Genomic DNA, 17418 nt, shown 5'->3' with positions numbered 1-17418 from the left:
AGTATTTGAGAGAAGGGGTGTGGACTTGTTCCTGGTGACCACACCCTTTCTCCTGGGGGAGCTGACGGGCATCCAGCTGTGCCATGACAACTCTGGGGGGCACCCCTCCTGGTAAGCACCAGGGCAGATGACACATCCTCCCTGTAATTGTTGTGACTTGTTTAAGGTCAAGTCATGTTTAAAATGATATGTGGCACACTGAACTCTTAGGTTCGGTTAAGAATCTGCAAGACAACTAGGACCTATAAATACTGGGCTGTTAAAGTAGTTTAGGTGTGACATTATCAAGCGTTGCTCCACTCACCACAGGAGACCTGGTAGAGTTTCATCACAATGACACTTCAAAATAGCACCCTTGCCTCCTCACCTCACCTTGTCTCCTCCTCTCCTCCTGTTTAATACCTGTCTTAAAGGTTCAATGCTGCCGTATTTATCTCCATATCAAATCATTTCTGAGTAACAATTAAGTACCTTACTGTGATTGTTTTCAATTAAATTGTCACTAAGAAACAAAATAGCTTCTTAGCAAAGGATTTTGCTAGGACTAACTTCGGAGTGGGAACACTAGCTGTTATTAACAGAGAGGTTTGGAACTCTATTTCTTATTGGTCTGTTGTCCCCAGGTAGGCCAAAACTCCATCCCACCAAAACAGGCTGAAATGTATTTTTAAACAGTTCTTACACTAAAAAGGCATTATCATCAATGTCACAGTATTATTCCAACCTCATAATGTGGAAATATAAAACACAGGGAAATCACATTTTTGACTGCACTGGGACTTTGAAGAATCTGTTTCTCTACACAGGGAATTAGAAGCAGTTTCCTGAGTGTAACATCACGTCTCCTCCCACCAGGTATCTCAACAAGGTGACGATCCAAGACCTGCAGAGACAGAAGGTTTGGCATTTCCTATCCTCATCATGGCTGAGCTCCGACAGGGGGGAGGGGCTGACCAAGAAGACCCTCAACGCTGCCAAGAAGAATGAGATCAGAAGCTTTAGGTGACTGACCACTGGTAGAATACAATGTTACAACATGTAGAGGATTTCTAGGCTAGATCAAACATCTTGCAATGTGTCATGGAGTTTAATTCTGAACCATTGTATCCTCGTCTACTTTTCCAATGTAATTCCTTTAAATGTCCCACACTTTCTATGTCCCAGAAATATTTTCCAGACCAGGACGTCGTCAGGCTTTAGAGATCAGCACATCTGGGTGTCCATCGTAGACCCTCCCTGGCGTAGCCCATTCACCCGAGCACAGAGGGTGTCCTGCTGCATGAGCCTCCTGCTCTGCACCATGGCCATCAACATCGCCTTCTGGAAAATCCCCAAAAACCAGCAGTCTCCTGTCATCTTCACCATTGGTAAGTCCATAGATGTACGAGAATTTTCAATCTCAATGATGATACTATCGCGTTGACTAATTTCCCTTAGGTTGTAAAGCTAGGGTCAATAGAAATTAGGCAAAGACTCAGATTCTGTAAAAAAGGTTATTTGTGGTTTATTCATGAGAGCTCTAAAGACAAAAATGAGGACCCAGTCCTTTTATAATACACTCTCACATTCCACTCTTTAGGCTACTCCCAACTCAAACAACCAGTACTTTTCCACTAAACACATTGTAGAGAAAGAACCCTCAATCTTGTCTCATTCTTCAAGGCTTTCACTTCCCCTCTCCAGTTGGGGCTCTCTTGGTTAGAAAACCTCTGAAGGTTTTCTATGATCTGTTTTACCACTTCACTCTGCTTACATCCCTACTAAAGACTATAATACCCAATTTTTATAATTCTAACAGAGCTACACACATCCTCATATTATCTTCTTATGATTCTCAAACATTTCACACTATTATACATGTCATGTTTGTCATTTATTATCATGTCTTGTCCCTGTGCTCCCCATTCTATTCGTTTCCCTCTGCTGGTCTTATTAGGTTCTTTCCCTCTTTCTATCCCTCTCTCTCCCCCTCCCCCTCTCACTCTCTCGCTCTCTCTTCTCTCTATCGTTCCGTTCCTGCTCCCAGCTGTTCCTATTCCCCTAATCATCATTTAGTCTTCCCACACCTGTTCCCGATCCTTTCCCCTGATTAGAGTCCCTATTTCTTCCTTTGTGTTCCGTTCCTGTCCTGTCGGTTCCTTGTTTAGAATTCACCGTGCTGTGATTGTGTATCGCCCTGTCCTGTCGTGTTTTTGCCTTCATCAGATGCTGCGTGTGAGCAGGTGTCTCTGTCAGCTACGGCCTGCGCCTACCCGAAGCGACCTGCAGTCTGTGGCCGCTTCTCCTGTTATTCCCCTCTACAGACTAGAGGATTTCTGTTATTCCCTGTTTGGACATTTCCTGTTAAGGATTCAGGATTTGTCGTTTTCTGTTTGGACTTGAATAAACTCTGTTTCTGTTAAGTCGCTTTTGGGTCCTCTTTCACCTGCATGACAGAAGGAACCGACCAAGGAATGGACCCAGTGACTTCAGACGCTCGTTACACTGCCGTCGAGATCCAAGGAGCCATGCTCGGCAGACACGAGCAGGAATTGTCTGCTGCTCGCCATGCCGTGGAGAACCTGGCCGCTCAGGTTTCCGACCTCTCTGGACAGTTCCAGAGTCTACGTCTCGTGCCACCTGTTACTTCCTGGCCTGCCGAGCCTCAGAACCTAGGGTTAATAACCCACCTTGCTACTCCGGGCAGCCCACTGAGTGCCGCTCCTTTCTCACGCAGTGTGAGATTGTGTTCTCTCTCAACCCAACACATACTCTAGAGAGAGAGCTCGGGTTGCTTACGTCATTTCACTCCTTACTGGCCGGGCTCGAGAATGGGGCACAGCTATCTGGGAGGCAAGGGCTGATTGCTCTAACAAGTTCCAGAACTTTAAAGAGGAGATGATTCGGGTTTTGACCGTTCAGTTTTTGGTGGGGAGGCTTCTAGGGCCCTGGCTTCCTTATGCCAAGGTGAACGGTCCATAACGGATTATTCTATTGAGTTTCGCACTCTTGCTGCCTCTAGTGAGTGGAACGAGCCGGCGCTGCTCGCTCGTTTTCTGGAGGGACTCACGCAGTGGTTAAGGATGAGATTCTCTCCCGGGAGGTTCCTTCAGATGTGGACTCTTTGATTGCTCTCGCCATCCGCATAGAACGACGGGTAGATCTTCGTCACCGGGCTCGTGGAAGAGAGCTCGCATCAACGGTGTTTCCCTGCTCCGCATCGCAACCATCTCCCTCCTCTGGCTTTGAGACTGAGCCCATGCAGCTGGGAGGGATTCGCATCTCGACTAAGGAGAGGGAACGGAGGATCACCAACCGCCTGTGCCTCTATTGCGGAGTTGCTGGACATTTTGTTAATTCATGTCCAGTAAAAGCCAGAGCTCATCTGTAAGCGGAGGGCTACAGGTGAGCGCAACTACTCAAGTCTCTCCATCAAAATCCTGTACTACTTTGTCGGTCCATCTACGCTGGACCGGTTCGGGTGCTACATGTAGTGCCTTGATAGACTCTGGGGCTGAGGGTTGTTTCATGGACGAAGCATGGGTTCGGAAACATGACATTCCTTTCAGAGAGTTAGAGAAGCCTACGCCCATGTTCGCCTTAGATGGTAGTCATCTTCCCAGTATCAGATTTGAGACACTACCTTTAACCCTCACAGTATCTGGTAACCACAGTGAGACTATTTCTTTTTGATTTTCCGTTCACCGTTTACACCTGTTGTTTTGGGTCATCCCTGGCTAGTATGTCATAATCCTTCTATTAATTGGTCTAGTAATTCTATCCTATCCTGGAACGTTTCTTGTCATGTGAAGTGTTTAATGTCTGCCATCCCTCCCGTTTCTTCTGTCCCTACTTCTCAGGAGGAACCTGGCGATTTGACAGGAGTGCCGGAGGAATATCATGATCTGCGCACGGTCTTCAGTCGGTCCCGAGCCAACTCCCTTCCTCCTCACCGGTCGTATGATTGTAGTATTGATCTCCTTCCGGGGACCACTCCTCCTCGAGGTAGACTATACTCTCTGTCGGCTCCCGAACGTAAGGCTCTCGAGGATTATTTGTCTGTGTCTCTTGACGCCGGTACCATAGTGCCTTCTTCCTCTCCGGCCGGGGCGGGGTTCTTTTTTGTTAAGAAGAAGGACGGTACTCTGCGCCCCTGCGTGGATTATCGAGGGCTGAATGACATAACGGTTAAGAATCGTTATCCGCTTCCCCTTATGTCATCAGCCTTCGAGATTCTGCAGGGAGCCAGGTGCTTTACTAAGTTGGACCTTCGTAACGCTTACCATCTCGTGCGCATCAGAGAGGGGGACGAGTGGAAAACGGCGTTTAACACTCCGTTAGGGCATTTTGAGTACCGGGTTCTGCCGTTCGGTCTCGCCAATGCGCCAGCTGTTTTTCAGGCATTAGTTAATGATGTTCTGAGAGACATGCTGAACATCTTTGTTTTTGTCTATCTTGACGATATCCTGATTTTTTCTCCGTCACTCGAGATTCATGTTCAGCACGTTCGACGTGTTCTACAGCGCCTTTTAGAGAATTGTCTCTACGTAAAGGCTGAGAAGTGCTCTTTTCATGTCTCCTCCGTTACTTTTCTCGGTTCCGTTATTTCCGCTGAAGGCATTCAGATGGATTCCGCTAAGGTCCAAGCTGTCAGTGATTGGCCCGTTCCAAGGTCACGTGTCGAGTTGCAGCGCTTTTTAGGTTTCGCTAATTTCTATCGGCGTTTCATTCGTAATTTCGGTCAAGTTGCTGCCCCTCTCACAGCTCTTACTTCTGTCAAGACGTGTTTTAAGTGGTCCGGTTCCGCCCAGGGAGCTTTTGATCTTCTAAAAGAACGTTTTACGTCCGCTCCTATCCTCGTTACTCCTGACGTCACTAGACAATTCATTGTCGAGGTTGACGCTTCAGAGGTAGGCGTGGGAGCCATTCTATCCCAGCGCTTCCAGTCTGACGATAAGGTTCATCCTTGCGCTTATTTTTCTCATCGCCTGTCGCCATCTGAGCGCAACTATGATGTGGGTAACCGTGAACTGCTCGCCATCCGCTTAGCCCTAGGCGAATGGCGACAGTGGTTGGAGGGGGCGACCGTTCCTTTTGTCGTTTGGACAGACCATAAGAACCTTGAGTACATCCGTTCTGCCAAACGACTTAATGCCCGTCAAGCTCGTTGGGCGTTGTTTTTCGCTCGTTTCGAGTTTGTGATTTCTTACCGTCCGGGTAGCAAGAACACCAAGCCTGATGCCTTATCCCGTCTGTTTAGTTCTTCTGTGGCTTCTACTGATCCCGAGGGGATTCTTCCTTATGGGCGTGTTGTCGGGTTAACAGTTTGGGGAATTGAAAGACAGGTTAAGCAAGCACTCACGCACACTGCGTCGCCGCGCGCTTGTCCTAGTAACCTCCTTTTCGTTCCTGTTTCCACTCGTCTGGCTGTTCTTCAGTGGGCTCACTCTGCCAAGTTAGCTGGTCATCCCGGTGTTCGAGGCACTCTTGCGTCTATTCGCCAGCGCTTTTGGTGGCCGACTCAGGAGCGTGACACGCGCCGTTTCGTGGCTGCTTGTTCGGACTGCGCGCAGACTAAGTCGGGTAACTCTCCTCCTGCCGGTCGTCTCAGACCGCTCCCCATTCCTTCTCGACCATGGTCTCACATCGCCTTAGACTTCATTACCGGTCTGCCTTTGTCTGCGGGGAAGACTGTGATTCTTACGGTTGTCGATAGGTTCTCTAAGGCGGCACATTTCATTCCCCTCGCTAAACTTCCTTCCGCTAAGGAGACGGCACAAATCATTATTGAGAATGTATTCAGAATTCATGGCCTCCCGTTAGACGCCGTTTCAGACAGAGGCCCGCAATTCACGTCACAGTTTTGGAGGGAGTTCTGTCGTTTGATTGGTGCGTCCGTCAGTCTCTCTTCCGGGTTTCATCCCCAGTCTAACGGTCAAGCAGAGAGGGCCAATCAGACGATTGGTCGCATACTACGCAGCCTTTCTTTCAGAAACCCTGCGTCTTGGGCAGAACAGCTCCCCTGGGCAGAATACGCTCACATTCCGCTTCCTTCGTCTGCTACCGGGTTATCTCCGTTTCAGAGTAGTCTGGGTTACCAGCCTCCTCTGTTCTCATCCCAGCTTGCCGAGTCCAGCGTTCCCTCCGCTCAAGCGTTTGTCCAACGTTGTGAGCGCACCTGGAGGAGGGTGAGGTCTGCACTTTGCCGTTACAGGGCACAGACGGTGAGAGCCGCCAATAAACGCAGGATTAAGAGTCCAAGGTATTGTTGCGGCCAGAGAGTGTGGCTTTCCACTCGCAACCTTCCTCTTACGACAGCTTCTCGTAAGTTGACTCCGCGGTTCATTGGTCCGTTCCGTGTCTCCCAGGTCGTCAATCCTGTCGCTGTGCGACTGCTTCTTCCGCGACATCTTCGTCGCGTCCATCCTGTCTTCCATGTCTCCTGTGTTAAGCCCTTTCTTCGCACCCCCGTTCGTCTTCCCTCCCCTCCCGTCCTTGTCGAGAGCGCACCTATTTACAAGGTACATAAGATCATGGACATGCGTTCTCGGGACGGGGTCACCAATACTTAGTGGATTGGGAGGGTTACGGTCCTGAGGAGAGGAGTTGGGTTCCGTCTCGGGACGTGCTGGACCGTTCACTCATCGATGATTTCCTCCGTTGCCGCCAGGATTCCTCCTCGAGTGCGCCAGGAGGCGCTCGGTGAGTGGGGGGTACTGTCATGTTTGTCATTTATTATCATGTCTTGTCCCTGTGCTCCCCATTCTATTCGTTTCCCTCTGCTGGTCTTATTAGGTTCTTTCCCTCTTTCTATCCCTCTCTCTCCCCCTCCCCTCTCACTCTCTCGCTCTCTCTTCTCTCTATCGTTCCGTTCCTGCTCCCAGCTGTTCCTATTCCCCTAATCATCATTTAGTCTTCCCACACCTGTTCCCGATCCTTTCCCCTGATTAGAGTCCCTATTTCTTCCTTTGTGTTCCGTTCCTGTCCTGTCGGTTCCTTGTTTAGAATTCACCGTGCTGTGATTGTGTATCGCCCTGTCCTGTCGTGTTTTTGCCTTCATCAGATGCTGCGTGTGAGCAGGTGTCTCTGTCAGCTACGGCCTGCGCCTACCCGGGCGACCTGCAGTCTGTGGCCGCTTCTCCTGTTATTCCCCTCTACAGACTAGAGGATTTCTGTTATTCCCTGTTTGGACATTTCCTGTTAAGGATTCAGGATTTGTCGTTTTCTGTTTGGACTTGAATAAACTCTGTTTCTGTTAAGTCGCTTTTGGGTCCTCTTTCACCTGCATGACAATACAATTTCAGAGTGGAACACTTTAGCCATTATCTTACAACATTCACTTCCGGCGCCGACTGAGATGGCCGCCTCGCTTAGCGTTCCTAGGAAACTATGCAGTTTTTGTTTTTTTATGTGTTATTTCTTACATTAGTACCCCAGGTCATCTTAGGTTTCATTACATACAGTCGAGAAGAACTACTGAATATAAGATCAGCGTCAACTCACCATCAGTACGACCAAGAATATGTTTTCCGCGACGCGGATCCTGTGTTCTGCCTTACAAACAGGACAACGGAATGGATCGCATGCAGCGACCCAAGGAAACGACTCCGAAAAAGAGGGAAACGCGGCGGTGTTCTGGTCAGACTCCGAAAAAGGGCACATCGCGCACCACTTCCCAGTATTCTTCTTGCCAATGTCCAGTCTCTCGACAACAAGGTTGATGAAATCCGAGCAAGGGTGGCATTCCAGAGGGACATCAGAGACTGCAACGTTCTCTGCTTTACGGAGACATGGCTTACTGGGAAAACGCTATCCAGGGCGGTACAGCCAACGGGTTTCTCCACGCATCGCGCCGACAGAAACAAACATCTATCTGGTAAGAAGAGTGGAGGGGGCGTATGCCTCATGACTAACGGGACATGGTGTGATGAAGGAAACATACAGGAACTCAAATCCTTCTGTTCACCTGATTTAGAATTCCTCACAATCAAATGTAGACCGCATTATCTTCCAAGAGAATTCTCTTCGATTATAATCACAGCCGTATATATCCCCCCAAGCAGACACATCGATGGCTCTGAACGAACTTTATTTAACTCTTTGCAAACTGGAAAACATTTATCCGGAGGCTGCATTCATTGTAGCTGGGGATTTTAACAAAGCCAATCTGAAAACAAGACTCCCTAAATTTTATCAGCATATCGATTGCGCAACCAGGGGTGGTAAAACCTTGGATCATTGCTACTCTAACTTCCGCGACGCATATAAGGCCCTGCCCCGCCCCCCTTTCGGGAAAGCTGACCACGACTCCATTTTGCTGATCCCTGCCTACAGGCAGAAATTAAAACAAGAGGCTCCCACGCTGAGGTCTGTCCAACGCTGGTCAGACCAAGCTGACTCTACACTCAAAGACTGCTTCCATCACGTGGACTGGGACATGTTTCGTATTGCGTCAGATGGGAATATTGACGAATACGCTGATTCGGTGTGCGAGTTCATTAGAACGTGCGTCGAAGATGTCGTTCCCATAGCAACGATAAAAACATTCCCTAACCAGAAACCGTGGATTGATGGCAGCATTCGCGTGAAACTGAAAGCGCGAACCACTGCTTTTAATCAGGGCAAGGTGTCTGGCAACATGACTGAATACAAACAGTGCAGCTATTCCCTTCGTAAGGCTATCAAACAAGCTAAGCGTCAGTACAGAGACAAAGTGGAATCTCAATTCAATGGCTCAGACACAAGAGGCATGTGGCAGGGTCTACAGTCAATCACGGACTACAAGATGAAATCCAGCCCAGTCACGGACCAGGATGTCTTGCTCCCAGGCAGACTAAATAACTTTTTTGCCCGCTTTGAGGACAATACAGTGCCACTGACACGGCCTGCAACGGAAACATGCGGTCTCTCCTTCACTGCAGCCGAGGTGAGTAAGACATTTAAACGTGTTAACCCTCGCAAGGCTGCAGGCCCAGACGGCATCCCCAGCCGCGCCCTCAGAGCATGCGCAGACCAGCTGGCCGGTGTGTTTACGGACATATTCAATCAATCCCTATACCAGTCTGCTGTTCCCACATGCTTCAAGAGGGCCACCATTGTTCCTGTTCCCAAGAAAGCTAAGGTAACTGAGCTAAACGACTACCGCCCCGTAGCACTCACTTCCGTCATCATGAAGTGCTTTGAGAGACTAGTCAAGGACCATATCACCTCCACCCTACCTGACACCCTAGACCCACTCCAATTTGCTTACCGCCCAAATAGGTCCACAGACGATGCAATCTCAACCACACTGCACACTGCCCTAACCCACCTGGACAAGAGGAATACCTATGTGAGAATGCTGTTCATCGACTACAGCTCGGCATTCAACACCATAGTATCCTCCAAGCTCGTCATCAAGCTCGAGACCCTGGGTCTCGACCCCGCCCTGTGCAACTGGGTACTGGACTTCCTGACGGGCCGCCCCCAGGTGGTGAGGGTAGGCAACAACATCTCCTCCCCGCTGATCCTCAACACGGGGCCCCACAAGGGTGCGTTCTGAGCCCTCTCCTGTACTCCCTGTTCACCCACGACTGCGTGGCCACGCACGCCTCCAACTCAATCATCAAGTTTGCGGACGACACAACAGTGGTAGGCTTGATTACCAACAACGACGAGACGGCCTACAGGGAGGAGGTGAGGGCCCTTGGAGTGTGGTGTCAGGAAAATAACCTCACACTCAACGTCAACAAAACTAAGGAGATGATTGTGGACTTCAGGAAACAGCAGAGGGAACACCCCCTATCCACATCGATGGAACAGTAGTGGAGAGGGTAGCTAGTTTTAAGTTCCTCGGCATACACATCACAGACAAACTGAATTGGTCCACTCACACTGACAGCGTCGTGAAGAAGGCGCAGCAGTGCCTATTCAACCTCAGGAGGCTGAAGAAATTCGGCTTGTCACCAAAAGCACTCACAAACTTCTACAGATGCACAATCGAGAGCATCCTGGCGGGCTGTATCACCGCCTGGTACGGCAACTGCTCCGCCCTCAACCGTAAGGCTCTCCAGAGGGTAGTGAGGACTGCACAACGCATCACCGGGGGCAAACTACCTGCCCTCCAGGACACCTACACCACCCGTTGTTACAGGAAGGCCATAAAGATCATCAAGGACATCAACCACCCGAACCACTGCCTGTTCACCCCGCTATCATCCAGAAGGCGAGGTCAGTACAGGTGCATCAAAGCTGGGACCGAGAGACTGAAAAACAGCTTCTATCTCAAGGCCATCAGACTGTTAAACAGCCACCACTAACATTGAGTGGCTGCTGCCAACACACTGACATTGACACTGACCCAACTCCAGCCATTTTAATAATGGGAATTGATGGGAAATTATGTAAATATATCACTAGCCACTTTAAACAATGCTACCTTATATAATGTTACTTACCCTACATTATTCATCTCATATGCATATGTATATACTGTACTCTACAACATCGACTGCATCCTTATGTAACACATGTATCACTAGCCACTTTAACTATGCCACTTTGTTTACTTTGTCTACACACTCATCTCATATGTATATACTGTACTCGATACCATCTACTGTATGCTGCTCTGTACCATCACTCATTCATATATCCTTATGTACATGTTCCTTATCCCCTTACACTGTGTATAAGACAGTAGTTTTGGAATTGTTAGTTAGATTACTTGTTGGTTATCACTGCATTGTCGGAACTAGAAGCACAAGCATTTCGCTACACTCGCATTAACATCTGCTAACCATGTGTATGTGACAAATAAAATTTGATTTGATTTGATTTTGATTTGATTCTATCAATAGAGATACAACATTGTACTGGATAAGTCCTTGATGGTGAGTCAATCAGTCCTCTTTTGTGACTGTGCCGTTCATATCTGAGCCCACATCTAATGAGCTGCCTCTGATAAGGATGGGAAATAATGAGCTGCATCTGATAAGGATGGGAAATAATGAGCTGCCTCTGATAAGGATGGGAAATAATGAGCTGCCTCTGATAAGGATGGGAAATAATGAGCTGCCTCTGATAAGGATGGGAAATAATGAGCTGCCTCTGATAAGGATTGGAAATAATGAGCTGCGTCTGATAAGGATGGGAAATAATGAGCTGCCTCTGATAAGGATGGGCAATAATGAGCTGCCTCTGATAAGGATGGGAAATAATGAGCTGCCTCTAATAAGGATGGGAAATAATGAGCTGCCTCTGATAAGGATGGGCAATAATGAGCTGCCTCTGATAAGGATGGGAAATCATGAGCTGCATCTGATAAGGATGGGAAATAATGAGCTGCATCTGATAAGGATGGGAAATAATGAGCTGCATCTGATAAGGATGGGAAATAATGAGCTGCATCTGATAAGGATGGGAAATAATGAGCTGCCTCTGATAAGGATGGGCAATAATGAGCTGCCTCTGATAAGGATGGGAAATAATGAGCTGCATCTGATAAGGATGGGAAATAATGAGCTGCCTCTGATAAGGATGGGAAATAATGAGCTGCCTCTGATAAGGATGGGAAATAATGAGCTGCATCTGATAAGGATGGGAAATAATGAGCTGCATCTGATAAGGATGGGAAATAATGAGCTGCCTCTGATAAGGATGGGCAATAATGAGCTGCCTCTGATAAGGATGGGAAATAATGAGCTGCATCTGATAAGGATGGGAAATAATGAGCTGCCTCTGATAAGGATGGGAAATAATGAGCTGCCTCTGATAAGGATTGGAAATAATGAGCTGCCTCTGATAAGGATGGGAAATAATGAGCTGCATCTGATAAGGATGGGAAATAATGAGCTGCCTCTGATAAGGATGGGAAATAATGAGCTGCCTCTGATAAGGATTGGAAATAATGAGCTGCCTCTGATAAGGATGGGAAATAATGAGCTGCCTCTGATAAGGATGGGCAATAATGAGCTGCCTCTGATAAGGATGGGAAATAATGAGCTGCCTCTAATAAGGATGGGAAATAATGAGCTGCCTCTGATAAGGATGGGCAATAATGAGCTGCCTCTGATAAGGATGGGAAATAATGAGCTGCATCTGATAAGGATGGGAAATAATGAGCTGCATCTGATAAGGATGGGAAATAATGAGCTGCATCTGATGAGGATGGAAAATAATGAGCTGCCTCTGATAAGGATGGGCAATAATGAGCTGCCTCTGATAAGGATGGGAAATAATGAGCTGCATCTGATAAGGATGGGAAATAATGAGCTGCCTCTGATAAGGATGGGAAATAATGAGCTGCCTCTCATAAGGATGGGAAATAATGAGCTGCCTCTGATAAGGATTGGAAATAATGAGCTGCCTCTGATAAGGATGGGCAATAATGAGCTGCCTCTGATAAGGATGGGAAATAATGAGCTGCCTCTAATAAGGATGGGAAATAATGAGCTGCCTCTGATAAGGATGGGCAATAATGAGCTGCCTCTGATAAGGATGGGAAATAATGAGCTGCATCTGATAAGGATGGGAAATAATGAGCTGCCTCTGATAAGGATGGGAAATAATGAGCTGCCTCTGATAAGGATGGGAAATAATGAGCTGCCTCTGATAAGGATGGGAAATAATGAGCTGCCTCTGATAAGGATTGGAAATAATGAGCTGCCTCTGATAAGGATGGGAAATAATGAGCTGCCTCTGATAAGGATGGGCAATAATGAGCTGCCTCTGATAAGGATGGGAAATAATGAGCTGCCTCTAATAAGGATGGGAAATAATGAGCTGCCTCTGATAAGGATGGGCAATAATGAGCTGCCTCTGATAAGGATGGGAAATAATGAGCTGCCTCTGATAAGGATGGGAAATAATGAGCTGCCTCTAATAAGGATGGGAAATAATGAGCTGCCTCTGATAAGGATGGGAAATAATGAGCTGCCTCTGATAAGGATGGGAAATAATGAGCTGCCTCTGATAAGGATTGGAAATAATGAGCTGCCTCTGATAAGGATGGGAAATAATGAGCTGCCTCTGATAAGGATGGGCAATAATGAGCTGCCTCTGATAAGGATGGGAAATAATGAGCTGCCTCTAATAAGGATGGGAAATAATGAGCTGCCTCTGATAAGGATGGGCAATAATGAGCTGCCTCTGATAAGGATGGGAAATAATGAGCTGCATCTGATAAGGATGGGAAATAATGAGCTGCATCTGATAAGGATGGGAAATAATGAGCTGCCTCTGATAAGGATGGGAAATAATGAGCTGCCTCTGATAAGGATTGGAAATAATGAGCTGCCTCTGATAAGGATGGGAAATAATGAGCTGCCTATGATAAGGATGAGCAATAATGAGCTGCCTCTGATAAGGATGGGAAATAATGAGCTGCCTCTAATAAGGATGGGCAATAATGAGCTGCCTCTGATAAGGATGGGAAATAATGAGCTGCCTCTGATAAGGATGGGCAATAATGAGCTGCCTCTGATAAGGATGGGAAATAATGAGCTGCCTCTGATAAGGATGGGAAATAATGAGCTGCCTCTGATAAGGATGGGCAGTAATGAGCTGCCTCTGATAAGGATGGGCAATAATGAGCTGCATCTGATAAGGATGGGCAATAATGAGCTGCATCTGATAAGGATGGGCAATAATGAGCTGCATCTGATAAGGATGGGCAATTTTACTCTCCACTCAAATAGAAATGGGACATTTTGGCTAACGGAAAAAAATATATATACAGTAAAAAGAGAGCAGTGCAGTACATGGGAACTACGATTAGCCTGCAATGTGGATGGTAACATATCAGACTTTTAGATACAGCTGCGTCAAGTATCAAAGACAAGGACTGGTCTCAATTATAAGTGCTAGGTCCCACTCAAGGCTCTTTTCTCCTTGGTGTTCACAGAGTTACAAGGACTAGTAGTTGTAGGCAGTGGAAGGCTCTTCATAACCCGTCAATAGGTAACGTTTCAGCCACATTCCTTTGACTATCCAGACCTGAAAGACCTTGTCACACAGCACAGAGTGGTTATTCAATGACCCCAAGCCCTTGATAGACCTTTTATACGGCTAAGGAATACTTGACCCAGAACAACACAACAAGTGTTCAGACATTGAATGATAGATTGAGTGATATAGCCTCTGTTATTGTGCCTTGACTCCATAATGGTGTGTGCTTTCTCCATAATGGTGTGTGCTTTCTCCATAATGGTGTGTGTCCCAGGTTCGCTGGAGGTCACTTGGGAGGAGATCATGGTGGGGGTGGAAAGTGGTTTGCTCATGTTCCCCATCAACATCCTCATCATCACCATATTCCGCAGCATCAAGTCGCGAGTTGCCCAACCAAAGGAGAAGAACCACGATATGCAGGGCCTGAAACCCCTCGCTGTTACCATGCCAACCATTCTTAAGGTCCTCTCTTTCCATTTTCAAAATAAAGTGTTGTTGCTGTGCTATAGTTCTGCGCTATACTTTGTCTATAACCTTCAAACACTCCCATCGTTTATTCCTTTCAGCTGGGCCTTCCTTTTTTCTTACCTCCAAGGCCATACAATATCTTATTGGTTATAGCAACCATTAAGATTGGTATTTGGTATTTTATTAGGATCCCCATTATCTGTTGCAATAGCAGCAGCTACTCTTCCTGGGGTCCACACAAAACATGAAACATAATACAGAATTACATAATACAAAACAGAATTCGACAAGAACAACCTCAAGGACAGAACTACATACATTATTAAGATTGGTACTAGCAACTGTGTTTATATATGTTCTGTCCTTAAGTACTGTATTCCTGTGTGCTACGTCCCTATCTAGGACACAGAGGAGATGGTGAATCTGCTCTGTAAGAGCCAGAAGAACAAAGTGCCTGAGCTGGAGAAGAAGCTGGAGTCATGCGATGACCTTTGCTCAGCCTTGGACAGAGTGCAAGGGGTCATTCAGCTTATGCAAGGTGCTTCACTGACACTGCAAGAGCAACCTTACAACCTTACAACCTTACAAGTCACACAGGTGTTGACGTCATTGTAATTGTTGTAATTGTCCTAAGATTTGATGCGTCTGCCTACGTATCACTAGGGTTGATCGAGGGTGACCCACACTGGGTCTACTGCAGCAAGTTTGTCCTGTACTTCCTCCACCACCTGTCCATGTGCCTGGAGCGGCTGGATGAGAGTGCCTTCCCCACCCCAGAGGCCCATCAACACATCCTGAACACCGTCCACCTGCTGCAGAAGATGTCCGAGATGGTTTTCACCAGCCACATGGCTTACAGGTTGGACAATATACCTGTGCAGAGAAGGGAATATAAATAACGGAATTCAAAGTTAAGAAATGTACACGTCATTCCCCTTCCTCTCAGTTTCCAATCAAGTTTAATTGCTCTGTATTTGTGTGAATATCGTTGTCATACATTACTCTCCCAAGTACCTAAACATACCTGTGTTTCCTCTGTGCCTCCTCTCCCAGTCCTCCCCGTGTTGCTAGGGAGAAAAGGAAAAGCTCGAGCTGCTGGCTGCCCTGGTGGTTTGTGTTTGTGGGCTGGTTCTTGCTCGTCTCCATCAGTGTGGTGTCCACGTACTTTACCCTGATGTATGGCTTTGCCTATGGCAGGGAGAAATCCATCCAGTGGGTTATCTCTCTGGCCATGTCCCTCTTCCAGAGCATCTTCATCCTGCAGCCTCTTAAGGTAAGACCAGGGCGCTATGTCTTACATGAAGAACATAGTCCTGAAGTTCTGTTCAATCAATCAGTCAATCATCAGCAGATGTAAAAACAAGAATTTTGTTTGATTCTTGGGTTTATTCTCAGGTAATTGGTATGGCGATCTTCTTTGCCCTCCTCCTCAAACCAGTGGCAGTAGAAGACAGTGGGGAGGTTGGACTACTTCTGAAAGGTAAGATCCTCTACCACAGAAGACCTACTGTACAGGGCTCTCACAAAACCCTTATGCTTTACCTTAGTGTCAGTTTTACAAAGGCATCATTGATCTGGGTTTGTCAGTACTAGTACTCTGAAAAGGCAATTACAAAATGACATCAACCCAAATCTCAGTATTGAGGGTTTTACAGAAAGAGAAGGATTAAAGTCAGTATCTAAAGGGATTGTCGTAGAGAGAAAATTACATTTTTTTCATGTCCACGCCTACTCTCGTGCAGATATACAACAAGCCTGGGATATGAATGGCTTCTGTCGAACTATTGAAACCTGTCTGTTCAGCATAATTAATGGTATATGCATTTTAGACTGGAAAAGAGCTGTAAGTCTGTTTTACTCTCAGATAGTAGGAGAAGCATAGTGTTTTGCTGCCATTTTGGCCAGGCCTCTAGTGTAAAATATATGTTTAATATCGTTGAGACTAAGCTGGTAAAATAAAGGTACAAATATCTAAAAACCTGTGTTAGTATGCCACACCATGTCAGGCTCACAGGGATTCTGTTGAGCTTCCCTTCTGAGATGTTGAAAAGAAAAGACCTCACAAAGAGGCCTGTCTTATCTGTCTTACAGAACAACAGGAGATGTGTAAATTGTACTCCGGTAGGGAGATACACTGAAGAAACACAATTTAGCTCTACATGCTGTCTCCAGAGGATCAATGGGGTTGGAAGACCTGATGCCCTACAACAGACATCCTCTGCTCTGCTGCACTGACTATCAACGTGGCAAACTGAGAATATGAGTTCTTTGAAAATATAGTTGTTATGTTTTTATTGAATACTTGTTACTCTTATCTTAGAAATGTATAAGGCATAATATGTATGAATGTACTGAAAACTACTGTATCATTTGAAATTGTAATATTTAGTAATAAACTGATAGTTAGAAATGTTTATTCCTGTGGATTGTATGAAGTTACTCAATGTATGGAATTACTCTGTATATTCTGTATATATATTACTCTGTATATATATATCTCTATATTTATTTTATCACAAACCACTGATATATTATTTTACACTGTACATTTATATGGACTTTTAAGTAACATACAGTCACCTCCAAAATCATTGTCACCCTTGATAAAGATGATAAAGATGAGAAAAAAAGACTATCAAATAAATAATAGAAAACCAGAGCTATATTGAATGTTTTCTGAGATTAAATAACACATTGGGAACGATCTTAGACCACTCCTCCATACATAATCTTTCCAGATCCTTGATATCCTTCGGTCTGCGCTCTGGACTGCACTCTTCAGTTCAAACCACAGGTTTTCAATGGGGTTCAAGTCCGGAGACTGAGATGGCCTTTGCAAAATGTAGATTTTCTTGGTTAATTTATAAATTCTTTGTGGATTTTTATGTGTGCTTGGGGTCATTGTCTTGCTGGAAGATCCACTTGTAGCCAAGTTTCAGCCTCTTAGTAGAGGCAACCAGGTTTTTGGCTAAAATGTCCTGGTACTTGGTACAGTTCATGATACCGTTCGTTGACCTGAACAAGGTCCCCAAGACCAGGCAGCAA

General features: G+C 46.3%; 1 protein-coding gene across 1 annotated transcript; it reads left to right on the top strand.

The window, feature by feature from the left end:
- Positions 1-874: 874 nt before the first annotated feature.
- LOC124035074 (polycystic kidney disease protein 1-like 2) lies at positions 875-16948 on the top strand. Its single transcript, XM_046348489.1, has 7 exons — positions 875-1002; positions 1165-1367; positions 14180-14911; positions 15037-15232; positions 15427-15646; positions 15769-15853; positions 16465-16948. Exons 3-7 carry the CDS (start codon positions 14788-14790, stop codon positions 16509-16511), a joined length of 672 nt encoding a protein of 223 aa, XP_046204445.1. The 5' UTR covers positions 875-1002; positions 1165-1367; positions 14180-14787; the 3' UTR covers positions 16512-16948.
- The last annotated feature ends 470 nt before the right edge of the window (positions 16949-17418 follow it).

The sequence above is a fragment of the Oncorhynchus gorbuscha genome, linkage group LG05 (assembly GCF_021184085.1).
Source record: "Oncorhynchus gorbuscha isolate QuinsamMale2020 ecotype Even-year linkage group LG05, OgorEven_v1.0, whole genome shotgun sequence".
Lineage (NCBI taxonomy): Eukaryota > Metazoa > Chordata > Actinopteri > Salmoniformes > Salmonidae > Oncorhynchus > Oncorhynchus gorbuscha.
Note: the sequence above shows the minus strand (reverse complement) of the source record. Positions and strands in the feature narration are given on the sequence as shown.

What these genes read in the sequence shown, in the direction of transcription:
- LOC124035074 (XM_046348489.1), top strand. Translation starts at nt 14,788, where the DNA reads ATGGTGAATCTGCTCTGTAAGAGCCAGAAGAACAAAGTGCCTGAGCTG. An exon ending in GGTCATTCAGCTTATGCAAG is followed by an intron (nt 14,912 to 15,036) that starts GTGCTTCACTGA and finishes ACGTATCACTAG; the next exon opens with GGTTGATCGAGGGTGACCCA. An exon ending in ACCAGCCACATGGCTTACAG is followed by an intron (nt 15,233 to 15,426) that starts GTTGGACAATAT and finishes CTCCTCTCCCAG; the next exon opens with TCCTCCCCGTGTTGCTAGGG.